This window comes from Jatropha curcas, chromosome 2 (genome assembly GCF_041381405.1).
Source record: "Jatropha curcas cultivar XTBG-Jc1 chromosome 2, XTBG_Jcur_1.0, whole genome shotgun sequence".
In the NCBI taxonomy this organism is placed as follows: Eukaryota; Viridiplantae; Streptophyta; class Magnoliopsida; order Malpighiales; family Euphorbiaceae; genus Jatropha; species Jatropha curcas.
In genome coordinates, this window is record NC_143152.1 from 4,770,560 (window position 1) to 4,792,265 (window position 21,706).

Genomic DNA, 21,706 nt, shown 5'->3' on the forward strand with positions numbered 1-21,706 from the left:
TTTATTCTCTTAAGAAAACTATTAAAATTTGTCTAAGTTACAATAAGCTGTTGAGAAAATTAACTATATTACCCTTAATTTAGTATATTCAAACACCAAATTGAAGAAATAATTGTTGGTCATATACAAAGGATAACATGAAAAAAAAATTTATTATTCCTTGAAATTACAAATATGACAAATATTTAAGAACACGGTACTTCCTCAAATGCGACAATTATTTAGGAATTGATGTAGTAATAGATTATTAAGTAAATTGACTATACTACTCTTAATTTGTCTAAATTACAATAAACCATTATGAAATTAAAGCAATCACCGTTGGTCATGTACAAAGGGTAAAATTAAAAAAAATAATTTATTATTTATGAAATTCTCAGATGTGATAAGTATTAAGAAAAGGGTTTCAGTAACTAAAAATGAAAGAGCAAGTTTCAATTGTGATGGAACCAATAATGAAATGTGCCATTAAAGAGATGCAACAATGAGAGAGACACAGGAATACAAATACTTGTGTTTTGGAGCACCATAATTGCATCTCAACAAACTTGCCATCCAATGGTTTATTGGTGCTTTTTGAGTTGAATGAAGCTTTGCTTTGGCATATTCAATGCTTTCAGGTGCACGCAAAAAGGTTTTTGGACTGTCAACTTTACATTTATTCGCCGGTGGCTTCATACTACACCCAACAACCAAACTTATCTAACACATTTATTTCTTTTACTTGGTTCAATTGAAACCACTCTTCCAAATCCAAATGATTGATTTGACCACTCTTATTGTACGACTCTGTCGTTTCAAGCATGGATTTGGGCCAGTTCTAAAAAGAAATCTTAATAAATAAAATGTTCTCTTGCTGAGAGAGGAGAATCTATCTTCTAATTCCAGTAGAAGACTTTTAAAGCAAAAGTATTCTCGCGGCGATATCCAAAATAAGGAAAGAAAACTACATTTGGAAAATGCACAAGTATATAGAACTTTTTTTTTTATTATTGTCTTTGTAGGGAAGAACTTTACAAGGACCGGTGTCTATAATTTTAGAGCAAGAATTGCACATTGAACTACAAATCACTTTCCTCCCACGGCTTTTCCACACCACATGAAATATGAATAAACTATGATACAAGATTAGACAAATATATGCAGAGCGCATTATCAGGCTCCAAAGGTAAACGACTTCAGCCTTGTTTTATGTGTCGAGTCCCCTTTCTGTTTCTCGATCAGCTCTAAAATAATAATCAATGGTTGGGACGTGCAGCTCTAAAATAATAATCAATGGTTGGCATCACGTCCGTTGAATCGATTAGCTTCAACATAACAGATTGCATCTTCCAGCCCAGTTTGCATATCGATAGCGGAACTTGGCTGTACGAGTATCAAGGGGCAACCAGAAACATGAGCCCCTCCAAAATTGGTAGTGGTTCTTTGGTTTTGAAATTGTTCAACTCCAGTCACAGCGAACAAATCTCGTGAAGTGACAAGCATATTTAATTGAGAGCATAATGAACCCGCTCAAGGAGTTGCACAACCTGATTAACCGGGATAGGTAATTGAGGTGATTTTAAACCTGTTTTAATAGTATCTAGCTGGTCAATTGGTAATGACAATATTGCCTCTTGCTGCATACTTGTTAGCTCCAAGAACTGAGCCAGAACATCACCATCAAGTATTTTGGGTACCCCAACCTGTTCATCAAAAATAAAAGAATAAATAAATAAAAAGAACAAGAAGATTTAAACATAATTAGAAAAACAAGTGTGCGTGCATGTATTAGCCATGCCCAGAATATACGTAACACATACTTTTCAAATCATAACTATAACACAAACTCTTGGCGATGATACTTGGGTATGGATGCAGCTACACAAAAAAGATGGAAGACAGTGCTTTGAAAATTCATCTCCATGTTAATTACATTATATATCTATATATATGTAAAGTAAAATTGTATTTTGTCAAGTGATGTCAGAAATGTATATAAATATAGAATGAAACTCTTATCATTCAAAAGAAAGGAGACTCTAACCATAAGATCAGAAAAGCATATTATCCATCCACAGCATAAAGAAATTTCCATCCATATTATGTGATAAAGAAGGCACCATCAACGCAGCAATGCCAAAATCAAAATGAGCCATCAATAAGCATCAACCAGTAAGTCATGATAAAACATTCAACATTTTCCTTCAGAAAAGCATATTATCCATCCACGGCATAAAGAAATTTCCATCCATATTATGTGATAAAGAAGGAACCATCAACGCAGCAATGCCAAAATCAAAATCAGCCATCAATAAGCATCAACCAGTAAGTCATGATAAAACATTCAACATTTTCCTAAAAATTCTAAAGGAGCATTTATTTTCACCCTCTAAAGGAGCATTTATTTTCACCCTAGCAATTTGCACAGAAAGTTATTGTAAAAGGATTACCCCATAAAAGCCTAGCTATTTATCCAGCACATATGAAAGATGTGTTGGCACACAGGTGTCTTAATAGTATATTTTTTTTGCACATCACGTGATTAAATTATTTGGTGGATGCTTAAATGTGTAGGAACACAGGTGTTCTAAATGGCAGAGGTCCATCAAGCATTGGAACATTTGCCAAGTTTCAGACACTGCCATTGTTAGGGACATGCAATGGCCAAGGTTGATGACCTTTTCGATTCCCAGAATAACTATATTAAAATTACAGATTCATGGGATAAATTGGAATCGCTTTTGCTTTCTTCTCCTCTGGTCGTCAAGATAGATATTATTGCACTTACTAAATATGCTTAGTTTTTTTCTTCAAAACTAGCCCAATTCCATCAGTTAAATAATTCTAGGCATTAAGTAACGCTTCTTTAAAAAAGATTCTTGCAAGAATTTGAGCTCAATTAAGCAAAAGTTGTCAGTTGAAATTCATGATAAGAATACTGACCAGACAAGTTTGTACAAGCTATAGCAAAATATAAGAAACACCAAAGATAAAGGAAATTACTTCTTTGTGCTTGGTGTTAAAACTTTTAATTCAACAAAGCACAACATTATCACAAAAATCAAAAGCAAGTTTCTTTACCGGGTTTTCACGGCTACGAAACTCTTTGTGATCATTTCCTAAAATAGGAGCAGTTAAAGGATGAACCACAAGTCTTGCTTGAACTGCCTCTAGAAGTTCATACTCTTCTCTGCAATAAAATAAAAAATAAAAATGGAAGGTTTATTTGCTGAAATAATCATTTAAATGAAGATCAAATAAAGACAATTTACCGGCACCAAAAAAGATGTAATTCACAACCCACAGTTTCCCAATTGTGAATCACTTGCTGACCAGGAGGACCTTGTCCACTTGACACTGGGTTCAGGGGGTAACTAGGGCAGGACAAGGGGGAGCCTTGGCCTCCCCATACTTTTCTGAATTGCATTTCCCCTCAATAAATTGAATCTATTTTCTAAATAAAATATGCACTGGCACCACCCCCCCCCCCCCCCACCCCCTTTTCAAAATTTAATATTTCTATAAAATATTTAATGCAATATCTTTTAAAATAACTACAATAATCTCTCCAATATATATATATATATCTTTCTTTTTTTACTCCAATTTTGTATTTATGTACTATATATCATTGTAACTACTATATAAAAACTTTTACAATATAGTTATGATACTCGAAAAAAATTAGAACCTCTTATGGTTCATCCATAAACCTTTTTTTTTTTAATTCATATTTCTAGCGCCTCCAATTTTTGAAGTCAAGTACTGACCAGGCTGGGTTAGCAATCAAACCCAAATAAACAGGTATCTTCTAATCCAAACCATGATGAAAAAAACTGAAAGTTCAGTTTTCTGTTTAATGAGCTTTATAATTTCCTCAAAAATTCATTTTTAAAATTGGAACCATAACCACTAAAATATCTCTTCAATGCCAATTTTTGTCCTCTTAATTGGAAAAGTCATTTCTGCAAGGAAGAGACCTCCAATTTCTAAGCAACACCATGTCACCATACCCACAATCATCTCCAATTTTATGAATAGAAAGAGACATCATATTTTTCAGAAAAATAAATTCATACCTTGTCAAGGGAATGAAAATTATTATGCTTCCCAAAAGTGTACTGGCCATGATAGTGTTGTTTGAAGCATCAATATTTGCACCTATGCCATCAAATCCTATCAACACATCTTCAGCGGGGAGCTTATATGAAAATGTTCCCTGTAAGAAATACAACTAATAATCAACAATCAAGGACTAGTAAGAGAAATCATCAATGAACGAAAATCTCATCAGCAAAACTATTTGCTAAAAGACAAATAGACATTGTGTTGAATTATATGTCCATTAGTATATTTCCTATCCAACATTTTATGTTCTACACGAAAGATAAATGGATAAGAGAGCTCTTTACAGTTCATGTGATTTATAATTACACAGGTCCTAAAGACGAGTGGTGGCCACGGTTTCGGAACCGCCGGTTTCGGTTCTAGAACCGAACCAAAAATTAACGGTTCCGGTTACGGTTTGGAACCGAACGGTTCCGGTTCCTCAACGGTTCCAAAACCAACGGTTCCGAACGGTTTTCCAGCCGATTTTGGACCAGTTCTAGCCGGTTTCAGACGGTTCTGGCCGGTTTCGGACAGAACTAGAACCATCGGTTTTGACTGAAACTGGAACCGCGGTTCACGATTCCAAAACTGGTAGAACCAGAACCGAACCGGTTTCGGACGGTTCCAGTTCCGGTTCCCACCGGATCGGAACCGATGTTTCTGCTTCCAAAAACTGGATTTTGGCCACCCCTACTAAAGACCCATATACATCCAAATCATGATGGAATTATAATCTGGTTATGTGAGATTCTAGCAGTATGGAAATATAACTATATAAGAGGGAAGCCTGAATAAAATACATGAAATTAAGCAGTTGCAAATCTTCAGTCCTTATTATCATATGTCCTGACAACCCATCGAACCAATTTGACCTGCCGTTGGTCTTTCCGAAGACTTAAACCTATTTTCTGGGCTACCTCCCCAAAATCCCAACGCCCTCACAAACTGCTCAACAAAAAAAATTCACAAAGAAAGAAACAATATAGCTTCTTTTTCTCCTCTAATCCATCCACCCTGTTTTTAATAGGGATATTGCTACTTATTTCGCAGTTTTTTATGCCAGAATAATTCCTTTAGGCAACAATGTCTTATATGCACATAATCCTACAGATTTCCAAAATAAAGATATCAAACATTTATACGGTGTCAAATCAATATTGAATGATGTCTGATTATGAAGTGTTATAAACACCCTAAACTTTAAAGTACTTCTCTTAAACTAAGCCATTTAATCCTCTCATTTTTAAGTTTCAATGACCATTGCCAAGACAAAATCCTCAAAGAATCTCCTTTTTCTTTTTTAGGCAATGATGGGAAAAGAAATAATTGCATTTTTTTAGTTTTGAAATAATTAGCAGGACTAGTTTATATTACCAAATGCCTCTGGACCACAAATATGTGGCAGGAAGATTTACCTTCCTAATGCTCATGGCTATCTCCCCCATATAATACGCACAACTCAATGTCAAGTTGCTTTCTGGACTTGCATTACCTGGAACAAAGGGACATAAGATATTGGAATATAACATTTTTTCCTCAACTACTGTAAATAGGCAACTTAAATTTAGAAGCAAGACAAAATGAAGAGAGAACACTTTGCCATTCTTTTAACTTATCCTGTCAGTATGCTACTCTTAATATAGTTATTAGTTTCCAGTCCACTGCCAATATATGGAGTAATCCTAAGCCTGTCCACACATCAGGTTCGTTATTGAACATATTTGAGTGCAACACTTCTTGTAGTTATCATCACTCACAAAACAACTTGACCACCAGTGTTCCAAACAAATGTAAAAAATATGGCATCAATTTTAACTTCAAATAATTATGAGTTGCTTGTCTGCTTAATTTTCCTTTTAGGCCACATATGAAAGATCAAAAGTTAAGTTATCCTATTTGTCATCAATGAAATAGAAGATCCTGTTGGAATCAAATTAAAGGCTCATAGTTACATAAACAGACTTCACAGTTGAGAAAATCTATTCTTTTTTATATCCTAAAGAAACAGTAAAGAAACTTCTAACTTGAAAATGGTGGTCCATTCACTGCTTCTTACAGAAGAGTGCCAATGTCCAATTATAGGAGAAAGAACCGAAGTGGATTTTGCAGTACTTAGTGGTTAAAAGGATATGTAAACACGTAACATATATGAAAAACCAACTGCTTGTAAAATACAGTTCAGGCTTAAAACTTACTTTCTGTAAGATTTGAACATGATAACACAGCAATGCTTCCCTTACGATCTGAAACCACAGCTGTATCTTCATCCATGAGGATACAATCGGCAACTAATCTCTGTGATGGGTCACAATAAAGCTGCTCCAGTTTTCTAGTATCCTTGAATAAAATGAAGCAAAATAACAAATTTTCATGACCACTCCACAAAATTCAAGTGCAGCAGCAGGAAGCTTCAAAGTAAGTGAGGAGGATGAGAAGAAATAAGCTGAAAGTAACACTGGAAATTTGTTATTGACCTACCTCATGGTAAGAATAGAAAAGGATACCATCACGGCAATCGCCAACAGCAATTCTAGTCAAATGTGCAGCCAATGATATTATAGTAAAACGTGTCCTTGCTATTGCAAACTTTCTCAATCTTTGGGGATTATCATTTGGAAAACCACATACATAGAACTGAAAAAGAAGACCAACATTTTTCAAGTAATGATCACATACCATTCGCCATCACATATTAAAAGCAAAAAAGAAAACGACACGACTTACAGCACTACCAGCAGACGCCAAAAAGTAACGATCAAGATATGGGCAGATTGCAAGTGCCATTCCAGGCCACTTGGCCGCATATGCCAACCGTAACTGCCAAGCCTCGGTTTCTTCAAGTTTGGCATCACAGCTACCATCTGGACTACTGCAAAGGCTACTGCTCGATAGCTGTTCTGCTGTGTAACCAGCAACTTCCCGAAATGGTGAAGTTCGTTGAGAAGATGACCCTGCCTTTGAACAGAATGTCATTGAGCCACTATCTGAATTTTGCAAGTGTTCAAGGCAGAGGACTATCAACCGGCCCTTGGTACTGTTGAAGAAATGTCCAGTTAGGAAATCATGATTTTCAAATAAATTGGGAGAAAGTCTTCTAAAATCTCAGAACCTTAGAACTTATACAAATTGAACAATCAAGGGGCAAACCTTGAAGTTTAGCAAAGATTTGCAGCTATAGCATTGTTATGACCTTGGGAGAACCACACCTCAAAAGCTAGCCATTGAGGTTGGACTGGAGAGCCCAAGTTCATATAAACCTCAAACAAAATCTCATACTTCCAGTGTGGGATACAAGACAAGTTCCATACCATGTCTTGCAACTAAAATTCTAACATCCTACCATGCTCCGCAGTGCCCAGCGCCCACGACGGGTTGGCTTTGTGCTAGGGTGGCCGTGTGCTAGGTTTTTTCCCAGCTTCCAAGCGAACACTTGCAATGTCCGCGTCACCACTAGCCCCTAGAGAACACTACAATTCTAGCATCACCACCGGTTGCATGATTGCAACTGGGAGAAGGGTGGTTGGCTCTGACACAAATTGTAATGATTTTGAGAGAACCACACCTCAAAAGCTAGCCATTGAGGTTGGAGAGCCAAGTTCATATAAAGTGCACACTGAAATTCGATACTTCCAATGTGGGATCCAAGACAAGCCCCATAATTTTTCTTTTACAATCCTAACAGGCATTCATTATTAAAAAGCAACTATCATAAAATAAAAACAAGCAAGCATGAAACGATTAAACACCTTTCAGCTTCACCACTGGGCATTATAGCTGGACCAGAAGAAAGACTAGTTCCCACCACCAGAACCTGTTCATTTCCAACCCTCACCAATTCCATTGATTTTCCTGTTTCTCCAAGTTCAAGTTTAAAAGATGATACTATTGAACCACTGATGGGGTCAACACAACATATGTCAGATGAACATGTGTCGTTGCTAAGTTCAGTTCTCATCACAAGTAACAACCTACTTTCACTATGGTATAGGACCTTACGCGGGGTACCACCAAGGTGAAACTTCTGAACATTGAGCCTCTTACTATGTACCATCTCAACCTGAAGCATCAAAGAATTGAAGGTCATTACAACATCACAAACCATGCAGAATGATACTAATTACCCAACTTAGAGACAACATTCAAGAACTAAAAGAAGAAAAATTCCAAGAAGAAAAATTCTTAAGACCACCAATTATAAATTCCACTTTTCTGATAGGTGAGAAGGAACCAACTATAATGACAACTTATTGTAAGTAGAGATGTGAACAGAAGCCAAAACATATTTTATAGAACTTATTAAGGATAAATCTCACTCCGATCCCACATTTAAATGTATGAAGCCAAGACATCAACTCAGAATTCCAACTTGGTTCTCCTAATCAGTCCCATTAAACCCCATGGAAATTAGTGATTAATTACTGGCATCCCATGGTTCAGAAGTAAGAAAAGTATCTTACAAACAATCAGCTCCAAATCCACAGTATTGTGTAAATCCAGATAAAACAAATACAACTTGCACTCTTTATTCTTCTGTAATTGAACACCAATCAATCAGTAAGCTCAGAACAAGCATGCATACTGTCAGAACTTCATCATATGAGAGTCTCATTAGCATGATTTACCTTCAAGTAGTTATCCTTTTCATCAGTTAATATACTTCTATTAGATATAGACTTAACCAGCAGAAAAATAAGCAGCCTGACAAAATGAATTACAACAATCAAAACAGCATCACAGAAAAGAACTCTGTTATGGTCCCAAATTTGGATCTAGTTATGGGTCTTTGAATTAGGGGAATCAGGTTTGAGATGGGTATCTTAGAAGGAGTTTTCTTCCCTCTATCAGTGGTGACAGACTTAGAGAGAATCTGCAATCTCCTAGAGCTCGTTAAGAGAGAACTCTACAATCTCTGAGTTTTAGGAACTCAAAACCTTTTCATAAAATTCTGCTTACATTTTTCCTGATATAACAGCCTTTTAAACAACTAAATGTAAAGCTAAAACTACCCACTACCCACTAATAACTACCCATTACAATAAGTTACTTGCTTAACCACCCCACTAATGGCCACTAACAAAGAAACTGAAAATAACATGATAAAAAACTGAATAACTAAATAAAAACACCGTAAATAGCAGTAAAACTACCCTAAGTCGAGCAGCGCCATAACATTACACCCCTCCTCGAAAAAGCGCTTGTCCTCAAGCGCAAAGGATGGATGACATGCAATCTTCAACTTATGAAAATGTGATGCAAACAAAATCCTTATTACCCTCTATTATTCTGCAAATAAGGAGCTGTTTATTGTGCTTCTATATTTAATTAATATGCCTGGATCAAATGGCTCCTCTAATGTTTCCTCTATGTCATTCTCGAATTGCTTCTTCCCACTCCCTTCCCATTTAGAGGCTGCCAAATCACAAGCAAGACCCCCTAATTGTGCTAACAATTGATGTTTGATTATTTCTTTCTTTTGCTCCGCTCTATCTTCTGTACACACAACTATTGAGACTTGAAACATTTGCTGGAAAACTATTCGCTCTGCGGCAGTTTTAGGTTGTTCCAATCTTGCCAACTTTCCTAAATTATTACTCCTCATAGGTGGTCCAAGAACCTCCAACTCTGTGAATTTCGAAACAGTTGTAGTGCCCCTAGGAGATTCTAGACAGGCTGAACCTATTGGACCCTTTGCTTTCGGTGCTGGACTCTCAGCAATTGAAGAAGTCAGCCCCTTCTTTATGGATTCCAAGTCAAAAGACATGGCATCCAATTTGGCATGAAGTTGTTCAACCTTCTCATTATAGGTCTGATTGGCCTGCTGCTCAGATAAGAGTAAATTGAAGAGTTTGGTAAGCTGGTCTTGAACAGATTCGCCCATAACTGTTGGCTCTGATACCAATTTGTTATGGTCCCAAATTTGGATCTAGTTATGGGTCTTTGAATTAGGGGAATCGGGTTTGAGATGGGTATCTTAGAAGGAGTTTTCTTCCTTCTATCAATGGTGACAGACTTAGAGAGAATCTGCAATCTCCTAGAGCTCATTAAGAGAGAACTCTACAATCTCTGAGTTTTAGGAACTCAAAACCTTTTCATAAAATTCTGCTTACATTTTTCCTGATATAACAGCCTTTTAAACAACTAAATGTAAAGCTAAAACTACCCACTACCCATTACAATAAGTTACTTGCTTAACCACCCCACTAATAGCCACTAACAAAGAAACTGAAAATAACATGATAAAAAACTGAATAACTAAATAAAAACACCGTAAATAGCAGTAAAACTACCCTAAGTCAAGCAGCGCCATAACATTACACCCCTCCTCGAACAAGCGCTTGTCCTCAAGCGCAAAGGATGGATGACATGCAATCTTCAACTTATGAAAATGTGATGCAAACAAAATCCTTATTACCCTCTATTATTCTGCAAATAAGGAGCTGTTTATTGTGCTTCTATATTTAATTAATATGCCTGGATCAAATGGCTCCTCTAATGTTTCCTCTATGTCATTCTCGAATTGCTTCTTCCCACTCCCTTCCCATTTAGAAGCTGCCAAATCACAAGCAAGACCCCCTAATTGTGCTAACAATTGATGTTTGATTATTTCTTTCTTTTGCTCCGCTCTATCTTCTGTACACACAACTATTGAGACTTGAAACATTTGCTGGAAAACTATTCGCTCTGCGGCAGTTTTAGGTTGTTCCAATCTTGCCAACTTTCGTAAATTATTACTCCTCATAGGTGGTCCAAGAACCTCCAACTCTGTGAATTTCGAAACAGTTGTAGTGCCCCTAGGAGATTCTAGACAGGCTGAACCTATTGGACCCTTTGCTTTTGGTGCTTGACTTTCAGCAATTGAAGAAGTCAGCCCCTTCTTTATGGATTCCAAGTCAAAAGACATGGCATCCAATTTGGCATGAAGTTGTTCAACCTTCTCATTATAGGTCTGATTGGCCTGCTGCTCAGATAAGAGTAAATTGAAGAGTTTGGTAAGCTGGTCTTGAACAGATTCGCCCATAACTGTTGGCTCTGATACCAATTTGTTATGGTCCCAAATTTGGATCTAGTTATGGGTCTTTGAATTAGGGGAATCAGGTTTGAGATGGGTATCTTAGAAGGAGTTTTCTTCCCTCTATCAGTGGTGACAGACTTAGAGAGAATCTGCAATCTCCTAGAGCTCGTTAAGAGAGAACTCTACAATCTCTGAGTTTTAGGAACTCAAAACCTTTTCATAAAATTCTGCTTACATTTTTCCTGATATAACAGCCTTTTAAACAACTAAATGTAAAGCTAAAACTACCCACTAATAACTACCCATTACAATAAGTTACTTGCTTAACCACCCCACTAATGGCCACTAACAAAGAAACTGAAAATAACATGATAAAAAACTGAATAACTAAATAAAAACACCGTAAATAGCAGTAAAACTACCCTAAGTCAAGCAGCGCCATAACAAACTCTCACCAAATGTAGACTGTTTTCTGCAACAAATAAGATCCCCTTTGGGCATTCAGCTGAGCATACAGGTGTTGCATGAGTTGAAGGCTGAAATGAAATTGATGAATAAGAGAGACTGTGCTTTGCAGTTTGCAATAACCATGGTCTATCACTGAGCGCAATCATGTCTGCGTCAAGGGAATCACTCAGAGGAACAAGGAAAACAGGGGTAATGCCAATACGACGGGTGGAAATCAACTGTAAATTAACAGGAAGTTCATCCATTGCCTTGCTCCTTAATTCAACAGCACATGTTTGAGGCTCAAAAGACATCGCAGACATATTTGATAAAGCACCACCAACATTAACCATACAGGAATCAATAGGACATCCATAGTGCGGAAATTCTAATGATGACATGGAAGAGGCTGGGGGCCACTCAAACCGAAGCAGCATTCCATTCCTCAAACCAGAAAGAACATAAGACCGATCAACCAGTACAAGCCTTACATCTTGAGGGATGCAACCACTAACAGCAGTTCCCAGAGTATTTGTTAATGAAATTGTCCCACAAGCAAGAACTTTTAAACCTTCATGTGGCACAAAAGACAGAACTTCAACAGAAGGCCTATGTGTGCCAACAACAAAAGTAATACCAATGTCCATGCCAATTGGAAGGGTAGGCCCAGAGTTATCTTCCACAAGGTTGCTAGAACTTAATCGTTTTCGCTCAAAATGCTTTTGAGGTATCGAAATGCAGGATAACTCATTCAGCAATCTCAAATGTTGCAATTCATATATCTCATAATGATAAGTCGAAAGTAATCTGATCCCAAGAATGTATAAAAAGCATGGATTAGAAGTAGAAACAACAATCAAATCATGTCCGACAGCCCCCAAACTGATACTCGTATTATCAGGGAACCAAGATGTGCAAACAGGAGAAGACAGAGGTATACCTTCAGCATGCGCAATCTTGGTGGGCAAACAAAGCTGAACAGCAGTTTGATGAATTTGGACAAGCAAACCATCACCTACAAGTCCACACGCTAAAGTACATACGTCAGGCTGAAAGCCAACCGAATCAGTCACATCAGTAAAGCTTACCCCAACTGATAGCACCCTGGTCTCTTCAACAAAAGATATCACAAGAAAAGAATGATAAAGGTCGTTCAATTTCATTCGAAGTGTCCAGGTACCAGTAATGCCTTGATAAATAGATGCAGTCTTCACAAGCTTTTCGACACTTATGCCAGTCCTAATAATCCTTAATGAGCCTTCTGGAGCCACCCCACAACAGGCAAACATTTGATCACGTTTCTCATCATGGCAATCCACAACTAACATATCCAAGATCGGTGCAATATTTTGAATGGGGCTGGTATATAGTAGCCTTCCATCTTCCACTTTCAGAACAATCCCATCTCCCATCTCTACAATAGCAGCCAGGAAGCCACTTTCAACCCACAAAAGTGACTTGCATGGTTGACCCTTATACAGACAATCAGAAAGGTTAACCTTAAGCCCCTCTGAATCAAAAGATATTTCAATCATGAAAAATTCTCCTGTATCTATACAAAATATCATCCTTGGATTTTTATCACTTTCTGGTCCCCAACTCCAAGAGCACATGTAATTTGAGGTTGATTTTATATTACTGCCTTCACTGTCTATACACATAGGGTCATAATCTCGAAGCTCCAGTAAAGCACATGCAGCAACATTGAACAAACCATCATCATCAACATCATGAACTCTACATGACTCTTCCACAAAATTCTGCTCCTCCACTGCAGTGGGCAAGAAATTTAAGCTTGTTCTATAGATACAGCAGGGGTTGTGAGCATCTCTAAGATCCATTAAGAGAGCATCACCAACCCTGAACAGAAATGCAAATCCATTAGAATGAGGAACTTCAATGATGTCATGTGCAATTGGTCCAGCTTCAACATACAACGAAATGACATTTATAGCATGTTCTCCAATGTTCCATTCCAATAACAGAAGTTCATTTAGAAGCGCACCCCTCCTGCCAATACCAAAAATATTAGTGAAAGCTTAACTTGACCTCAGCAAAACAGTGTCAAAGTGAATATGAGAAAGGGTTTCTTCCCACTTGTCATTTAACATGACAACGGAAAATAAAATTAGAACTTCCCCAAAGAGTAGTATACACATCCCAATAGTCATACCTATTTAGAATAATGGCTAGTACAGGATTATGCTCCTTACTTGATTGACAAGAATCCCTTGAAATAAAGCACATGCTCCATATTGTACCAGATATACTTGGCTTGTGGATACTTCTGGTGAAACTTGTTTGCCCCTCATTTTCAGGGGGATAAAATATTCGCTGACATTGTGGCAAAAGGGAACATTTCAATACATCCACATGAAATCTTCATGCCATCTCAATAAACAACAGATGAACAGTCTATTTAATTGTTAGTCTATGAAGAACAACATAATATAGTAGAAAGTGTATGTGAATAGAAAATAAAGATAGATATCAACCTTATCAATGAGGTCACTGCCACCAGAGACAGAAAGGGAGAACAAAGCCAATTGGTCCACATATGCACTGCTAGCAATAAAGCAGCCACTGCAATATGAAAGCAAGAAAACTAGGAACACTGAGGATATCCAGACGCAAATGCTATTCTTCTTTTAAAACTTATTCTTGTACTTGAAATTCAAAATCTCACGCCAACATAAACTTAAACAAAAAGAAAAAAGAAACTTGCAAACAATTTCACGTTAAGCTCTTAACATTTATGAGATCAGTTAATGAGTTTTCAAAAGAGAATTCATAATTCTTGCCATATCGGTGTTCCATTAACAACAAATAATTTTTACAAGGCAACATCTCACTAATCCCAAGATCAATCCTTCCCTTCCCATCACTGCACTTCTCAGGACCATTATTGTTAACAGGCTAATAGAAGTGGGAAAGCTAAGTTGCCCTTCGGTTAAGGACTCTCATTTGGTATATAGTTCTTCACTAAATGAGCACTGACAACTTGCTCAGTAGGGGATAGGTTCAGCATTTCAGTGTTCTTAATAACTCTTCATCTGAGTATGGCCGGTTGGGCCCCCAGCATCCGAAGATTTAGCTTTTGATTCCCAGTATCTGAGATTTTAACAATAAATAACAACCATCAAAAAATGCATCTTTCCTTCTCAGTCTAGACTGCAAATGTGAACCCAACCAGAATGAAGCATGCCTCTATAAAGAATAGGGCTTGTGAACATCCAGACTTCTGAAAACCCCCATAAACAACCTGATATGCAAACACCAGCATATAGACAATTTAACTCAGTGTTCTTCCTAGGAAAAGCAACTTACCTGGAATCAACAGCCAGCATTCTTCCTAGTTGATGCCTTGAGTTTCCAGGACTAGAAAGTTGCACTTGCGTCAATGGAAAAAACCTTTAAAAAGAAAAGTGTTATCTCAAAAAGGAATGAAGCTTCCTCAATAAGTAGCAATCCCAAGTGCAAGAATGAATAGATCATATAAAAGAAACCTGAGCATTTCATTGCAAAACGTGAGAAAGGATAGCTTCCCAGAATCAGAAACAACAGCCAAGAGGTCTTTTTCCTGCATGTACAGTGTAAATGCGAAAACATATTCACAACATCACCCTTGCCAAGGAAAAATATTTACTGTCATTTTTTTTTTTTTTTGTCTTCCAGGGGACAATGTGACTTTTTGTTGCATTTCTGAGTTTCAGTTTTCTTCATTCAGTATTTTTTTAAGGTTATTGAGAAGTAGGAAGAATATAAAAACATATGTTTGTAAAACAAAGTCATAATTTAGAAATCAATAGACCTGCGGGCTTCGTGCATGTAATTTTCCATTCGAAGGGATAACAGCAAGATCCTTAATAGTGCCAAATATGGGCTGCTCACAAACAGACTCTACAATTCCCTCTTCGCCAATTATTACCAACTCTACAGATGTCTCCTGCGACAATATGATCACCATCAGATAAAACTAACAATAACATTATAGGATTAAATAGGTAGAAGAACGAAGCAGAGTCTACTTTCTGACCATGCAAAACAAGAAATTTTAATTTCTTGCTTATATGATTTTCCTTCACAATCAAACCATAATTAAAAATTAATACTACAGCATATTAGCATCATATTAGCATTGGACTTATCTTCATCACTAATCCAGTTTTCTTTTTTTCCATTTTTAAGGGCATTCACTAGCTAATAAGCCAAAACAGAAAATTGAAGTAAATTGACCAGAAAATTAAGTGTAGTAACTAAAGCATAGCAGTAGCAAAAGCACAAAAATTCAGTGCAAACAAGAGAGAGAGAGAGAGCTGACTTTGCCAAATATGATGTCGTTGGATGAAGACGAACGGAAGTGACCATACACGACCTGAAGAACAGCGCTTCCTCGAAGAACACACTTGGCCAGGTAGTGCGTGCCATTTAATGTTGCAGAAGGAGACGATGATCGGGACTTGGCATTCGAGCACTCCTCCTCTGAGACAGCCATTTTTATGTTTCTTATGAATCCAGTGTGGAAGTTAGGGTTTCGTGAATTGTTTGTTTCTCGAGAAAAAAAATAAAGGGAATTTTCTAGAGTTGTTGGTGGTTTTGTACAGGGAGTTTAACATGTGGTGTGCTAAGAACTTAACACATTTCACATATAGATTTTGGATCTTTGATTCTGTAACATTTTACATGGGTTGTTATTACTCGTTATTTTCTCATTGTTTATATATTTACTAGTATTTATTTACAATATTAAGTACTACAGTACCATCAAATTGGAATATAAATTATTTTCACATGAAATAATAAAAATAAATTGAATGACTTATTATTAATATTATTAATCTTTTAATTTAATTTTTAATTATATATATATTTTTTTAAGAAAGCTTATCAAATAATGTCGATTTTTTTATAAATATTATGATTTTCTAGCTAAATTCATCTCTATAGCTTTTATACTTTGTTTTTGTAATCTTGTAATAATTTTTTATTTACTTTTTTATCCGCCGTTTTTTAAAAATTAAATAGAAAATAATAGAAGTTTATATAATTTATAATATTATGAAAATTTGAAAATACAAAAGAAAAAAATAAAGAAAAAGCATTGAGTAAAAAATTATATAAAAATAATACAATCAATGTGAAAAATAATAAAATTCAATTTAAAGATTTAATAGAATATTAAAATTCAGAAAAAAAAGTATATGTTAGTCGTATAAACATAAAAAAGAATATTAAAATAAAAATAAACTAATTTATTATTTTTTCTTATCTCCCCAAATAAAATGTTTTTCATATAATAAAATAATAAAATTAAATATTTCAAAAAAAAATGTGAAACTTTTAAATGCCTCATTATTATATATATTTAGTTTAACTTATAATTTTAGAAAAAGTAAAAAATTTAAAAAGCTCGCAAATTTTAAAATCTATACATATCTATCTATTTTTAATAAAAATAAAATTTTAAAATATTATATATATTGTTTTAAATTATTTTTTCTTTTCGATTGGCTAAGAAAAAAAATTATTTTAAATGTCACAAAATATATTATCAGAAATCTTATTATTCTTCTTCGTTCCTTGTTCATATATAGTATGGATATAAATAGATAATATTAATTAAATATTATTAATTTGGAACTCATCAATAAATATATACAGCAAAAAGATTGTTTTAAATAATAATATTGGTGCCTCCGCTTCGTTAAATTTGATAATTTTTTTTTTTATTTCATTTAAATGACACTTCTAAAAAATCAATTGAATAGCTTTCCAGCATCCAATCGTTCGTAACATATCTGGGACATGATAAATATTAATAATGATATAAATAATAAATAAATACTATATCTAAAATAGCTTTTTCATTGTAAACCGGGCCATTTGCTTGAGTGTAGATATCTGATTAAGGTTAGATATACCTATAAAAGTAAAATCAAGGACAATCAAGTCAATTTAATATTAACAGAACTTATTCTAGAAGTAACGTTACCATATAAATAATTTACAAATCTAACTAGAGGTTCATAAATATGAAATTTAACATAAAAGTAAAATCATCAATATTGCAATACAAGCTAGATTAATCTCAAAATGGCATCCGCAAGTTCAATTACATCAGAAGAAGGTTAAAAGTTAGTATTAGCAAAGGATAAGTACTTGCTACAGCCACTACCATAAGGAATAGCATCTTAAAATTGCACTAGGGTTTCTACAAAGAGTTGATTTACAAGGACATAAATTTCTTTAATCTAAAACCAGGAGTTTCCTGTTACACAAAACATAACTGCACTACTGAAACTACCTGTGTATCAACTCTCTCGAGATGCCAACTAAAACTTCAATGTACTTGATTCAACTTGAGCCTTGAAAACTGTCAAGTATTTTGGGTGAAACTGTAATCTATAAGTACTGAAAATCTCCACAAGAACAGGGCAAATCAATCTCCAGCAATTACTGTACCGTTCTATTCAGAAATATAAAGCCCAACAATTTATGCACTCTGGCCATCTAAAGTTCCGAGAGCCTCCTTGAGAAGTTTCTGTGCTTCTTCTCTCCTCCTGGACAAGACAAGGAAGCATCAATCAGAATTTTAACTACAAATATATCAGGGTAGTGTATGAACATTTGCTCATCCTACCTAAAGATAAAACAAAAGCAACATCAAAACTTGCCAACTAATGACGATACAATAACATAAAATTATAGCCCTTAAGGATGTGGCAATGCTTCATGACAATTCACCTGACAATAAAATAAGTAAAAAAAATAAATACCATGCCAATTAGCATGCTAACATTTTCCTCAAAGATTGCAATCTAAAATAGCCACATAAGAAGGCATAAATATAGCGGTTCTACTCAATGATGAAGTAACAGAGTCCAACACACATAAGAAATGTACTTACAACAATTTATGATTCATTAGCTACAGGTTTGAGCTGCAAACCGCAATAATTTCAAACTATTCATATAAATTTTCCTCTGCTCCATGTGTGACAACATAGAAAATCCAGTCAAATTTTGCTTTTGAAATTTAATAATCACAATCTACAATATTCAGCTACCAAGAGACTACACAGTGACACTATTTTGCTCAGCCTTGAGCCAACATCTCAAGGTTAATTGCTCAAAGCTTTGTCAACTAGGTCTAAAATAAAGTAGATCAGGTTTAACATATATTATGTTTTTGCCTGTCATCTAACAATTTTTTTTACAAACTGCATGAACAACCTTAGAACAAAAGCTCATTTCAGATGCTTTGGCAATATACGAGAGACAGTTTATTCGCAGGGTAGGCAGCTGATTATATCAGTAAGATTTTCAAAAGCATACCCCTTAATATCCTCAACAGCTTGTTTACGCCGTTGTATCTGAAGCTCTAGAATATGAATCAGCGTGGCTCGAGCCTAGGGAGAACAAAAACTATCATACAAAGAATTGGATCCTCAAAAACAGGCCAGAAGTAAGTAAAAATTAATTTACCTGATGGGGCCGCAAAGAATTTAGAAGGTGATGCAAGTTCTTAAATATGAGAGATATATCCTCCACTCTCCTAGCATATTGTGATGGTCTCTCAACAAGAACATCAGCAAGTTCCAAAATGTGCAGCTGCAATTCTCTATTAAGTGACCTCAGTTCTTTCTTGAAATCTATTAAAAGATAACATTAGCTATTCAACAACCATAAAACGTGGAAGAAAAATAACTAGACTCACAAAAGCAATCGTTTCACTTATTAAAAAAAATAAAAATGTAACTCCAAATTCTCTAGTAATTGCCTCAGTTCTTCCTTGAAATCTTTAAAAAAGAATATTAAAGGCTATCTTGTGACCAAAAAATGCTGAAGAAAAGGGGGAAAAAAACAACTACTAAAATAATCATTTAAAAAAAAATAAAAAATAAAACCACTAAAATATGCAGCTACCATTCCATATATAACACAACCAATCCAGTAAACAAAGAATGTGGAAGAAACAAAATGAAACCAACTAAAACAATCACGGTTTTATTCATTTATTTATTTTTAATAAAACATGAAGCCACTAAAATTGAGTTTTTGAAATCTATCTAAAAATAATAATAAAACACCACCCACTTGCTCCAGTTACCAAAAAAATTGAAACAAAATAACCAAACCCAGTAAAGAAACTACATTGAAAAAAATATATATATGAACGACCACCTAAGAAAAAAAAAAAAAAATACCATATGCAGATAATGAAGAGCCATAAGTTTGAATTACTAGGGATGCCTAGCTCTTTCTTGAAATCCATCAAAGCAGTCATCTTTGATCAAGCTCAGCTAAAAGTAAGCAAAATCAAAGCAAACATACCAACATTAGGTCCCTTAGGATAGAGCTGACGCACGCCTTGCTCTTCTAAGCTTGGAAGCACATACTCTGTCTATAAAGAGAAGAGAACGAGATCTAAAAATCAAAACAAAAAACGACCATTGAATAGAGAGAAAGAGAGAGCTTACAGTATAATTGGCACCAAAACAGACATAGGTCCCTTCAATTGGAGGGGGAGGCTCAGGAGCGGACTTAGGGTTTTGTAAGTAATCTTTGTACAGTCTGTAATAAGGTGGGGGTGGTGGGTATGTAGCGGTAGCCATTGCTAAGTCTTGCAACCTTCAAGAAAAAAAACGTCGTTTGCTAGCAGTTGAAAGGAGAGCGCAGAAGAAGGGAGATTTGCAGGCCGGACGATTCGAGGAGAAGCGAGAGAGAGATAGAAACCGACAGCGATTTGACGATATCGGTTTTTTGTTACTGCATATAACATATCGAATGCAGACCGTCCACTTTCTGTCGCATTTGGACCGTTGATGGATTTGTCGCTTTATTGGGCGTTACATATTTTGTTGTTAAATAATTATGAAAGACAAAATAAAGAGAATATTTAAACCGTTATTTTTATTTAGTATTTTATTTTTTAAAAAGTTAAAAGAGTGATAGACTCCTATTAAACATTATTCAACTATAACTTTTAAATTCCTTTATATTTTTATTTTACAAAATAATTTCTATTATTTTCATGTATTTTATACAAAATTATTTTAATAATGGTAATATTATACCAGCTCATTAAATATTCTTCTTGGTCAATTATTTTTTTAGTAAAATCATGAATACAAATCTATGTTAGATGAATATATCAATCACGTACCAAACCTATGATTATAATTAATATGGATTAATAATATCAATTAGATTACTAATAATAAATATTCAAATAATATATTTGAAGTGCAGAATCACGACTAATTTTATAATATTTGACTATTTTTTCATATAAGATAGTATTATTCCTTTCAATCCAATATTATGGTCCTTACTTTTTCATGGAGCTTAATTATTTTTCGTTATTTTTCCATATAGACCATTAAAAATTTTAACAGTTGTATATTAATGATTAGACTTTCAAAATAGGGTGAATAATTAGTATATTAAATTTTAGTAGTTTAAGGCTTTTTTATTATCAAATAAATTCAATTAATATTAATTATTCACACTAAATTCTCGTAAGAAGGATATTGTGAAAAAGTGAAAAAAATAATTTATAAAAATAGAAATGACATTATTTAGTTTTTTATATTTATTATTTTTTTGTGCATTAATATGAGCAATTTTAGACTATTGCAAGAAAGCAATTAATCCTCTTAAATTATAGTAAGATGTATATTAATTTAACTAAATTACATTTTATATCATATTATTACTCCAATCTCACTAAATTTATTTAATGTAAATAAAGATAAAATTAAAATTTTTTATTAATTACTCATAATATCTCAAAATGCATATGTTTATGGGCAAAAATTATTATAAAACTACTTATATTATGAACAAAATAAGTATTTCATTAGTAGCATTTAACTGCCAAAATAGCATTTTTAAACTAAATAATTAAAGTAGTTTTACTATACTAAAAATCGATGATTTACAGATAAATTAATAATTTTGATTAAATTTTAAGGACAAAATAGTAATTTTTTATTAAATAAATATCCAATCATCTCTAATAAATATTATGTGATTCAATAAATTTTTTTAAATAACAATATGTCAACTTTTCTTTTTTAAAATTTGAATTTATTGACATAATATTAAAATATATCGTTACCTATATAAATATTTCGCTCCTAAAATAGCAAAA

At 34.5% G+C, this 21,706-nt stretch overlaps 2 protein-coding genes across 8 annotated transcripts; both read right to left on the bottom strand.

The window, feature by feature from the left end:
• Positions 1-968: 968 nt before the first annotated feature.
• Positions 969-16,233, bottom strand: LOC105648958 (Cleavage and polyadenylation specificity factor (CPSF) A subunit protein). Of its 4 annotated transcripts, XM_012235466.4 has the most exons (15): positions 15,873-16,231; positions 15,363-15,497; positions 15,058-15,131; positions 14,879-14,962; positions 14,047-14,134; positions 13,725-13,885; positions 11,560-13,561; positions 7,839-8,149; positions 6,817-7,126; positions 6,571-6,726; positions 6,288-6,429; positions 5,508-5,584; positions 4,062-4,201; positions 3,064-3,172; positions 969-1,685 (listed from the first exon to the last, which is right to left on the bottom strand). In XM_012235466.4, exons 1-15 carry the CDS (start codon positions 16,044-16,046, stop codon positions 1,488-1,490), a joined length of 4,161 nt encoding a protein of 1,386 aa, XP_012090856.1. In that variant the 5' UTR covers positions 16,047-16,231; the 3' UTR covers positions 969-1,487. The 4 variants fall into 4 exon arrangements, 2 of the variants coding, with proteins under 2 accessions (XP_012090856.1, XP_020540869.1); XR_016319491.1 differs by lacking the exon at positions 969-1,685 and having other exon boundaries at positions 5,467-5,584; positions 15,873-16,232; XR_016319492.1 differs by lacking the exons at positions 969-1,685; positions 5,508-5,584 and having other exon boundaries at positions 15,873-16,233.
• A 1,369-nt stretch (positions 16,234-17,602) lies between these two features.
• Positions 17,603-20,363, bottom strand: LOC105648959 (mediator of RNA polymerase II transcription subunit 7a). 4 transcript variants are annotated; one of them, XR_016319373.1, is made up of 6 exons: positions 20,031-20,362; positions 19,885-19,954; positions 19,036-19,202; positions 18,886-18,959; positions 18,226-18,295; positions 17,603-18,111 (listed from the first exon to the last, which is right to left on the bottom strand). XR_016319373.1 is itself a non-coding variant. In XM_012235468.4 (5 exons), the coding sequence occupies exons 1-5, from the start codon at positions 20,163-20,165 to the stop codon at positions 18,045-18,047; spliced, it is 513 nt and encodes a 170-aa protein (XP_012090858.1). In that variant the 5' UTR covers positions 20,166-20,360; the 3' UTR covers positions 17,603-18,044. The 4 variants fall into 4 exon arrangements, 2 of the variants coding, with proteins under 2 accessions (XP_012090858.1, XP_012090859.1); XR_002286074.3 differs by having other exon boundaries at positions 18,192-18,295; XM_012235468.4 differs by lacking the exon at positions 18,226-18,295 and having other exon boundaries at positions 20,031-20,360.
• Positions 20,364-21,706: the final 1,343 nt, after the last annotated feature.

Coding starts and splice junctions, on each gene's coding strand:
- LOC105648958 (XM_012235466.4), bottom strand. CDS start 16,046: ATGGCTGTCTCAGAGGAGGAGTGCTCGAATGCCAAGTCCCGATCATCG. Junction 15,498..15,872: donor ACGACATCATATTTGGCAAA/GTCAGCTCTCTC, acceptor ATATTGTCGCAG/GAGACATCTGTAGAGTTGGT. Junction 13,562..13,724: donor CTAGCCATTATTCTAAATAG/GTATGACTATTG, acceptor TGGTATTGGCAG/GAGGGGTGCGCTTCTAAATG.
- LOC105648959 (XM_012235468.4), bottom strand. CDS start 20,165: ATGGCTACCGCTACATACCCACCACCCCCACCTTATTACAGACTGTAC. Junction 19,955..20,030: donor GTTTTGGTGCCAATTATACT/GTAAGCTCTCTC, acceptor TTCTCTTTATAG/ACAGAGTATGTGCTTCCAAG. Junction 18,112..18,885: donor GCTGTTGAGGATATTAAGGG/GTATGCTTTTGA, acceptor TGTCTTGTCCAG/GAGGAGAGAAGAAGCACAGA.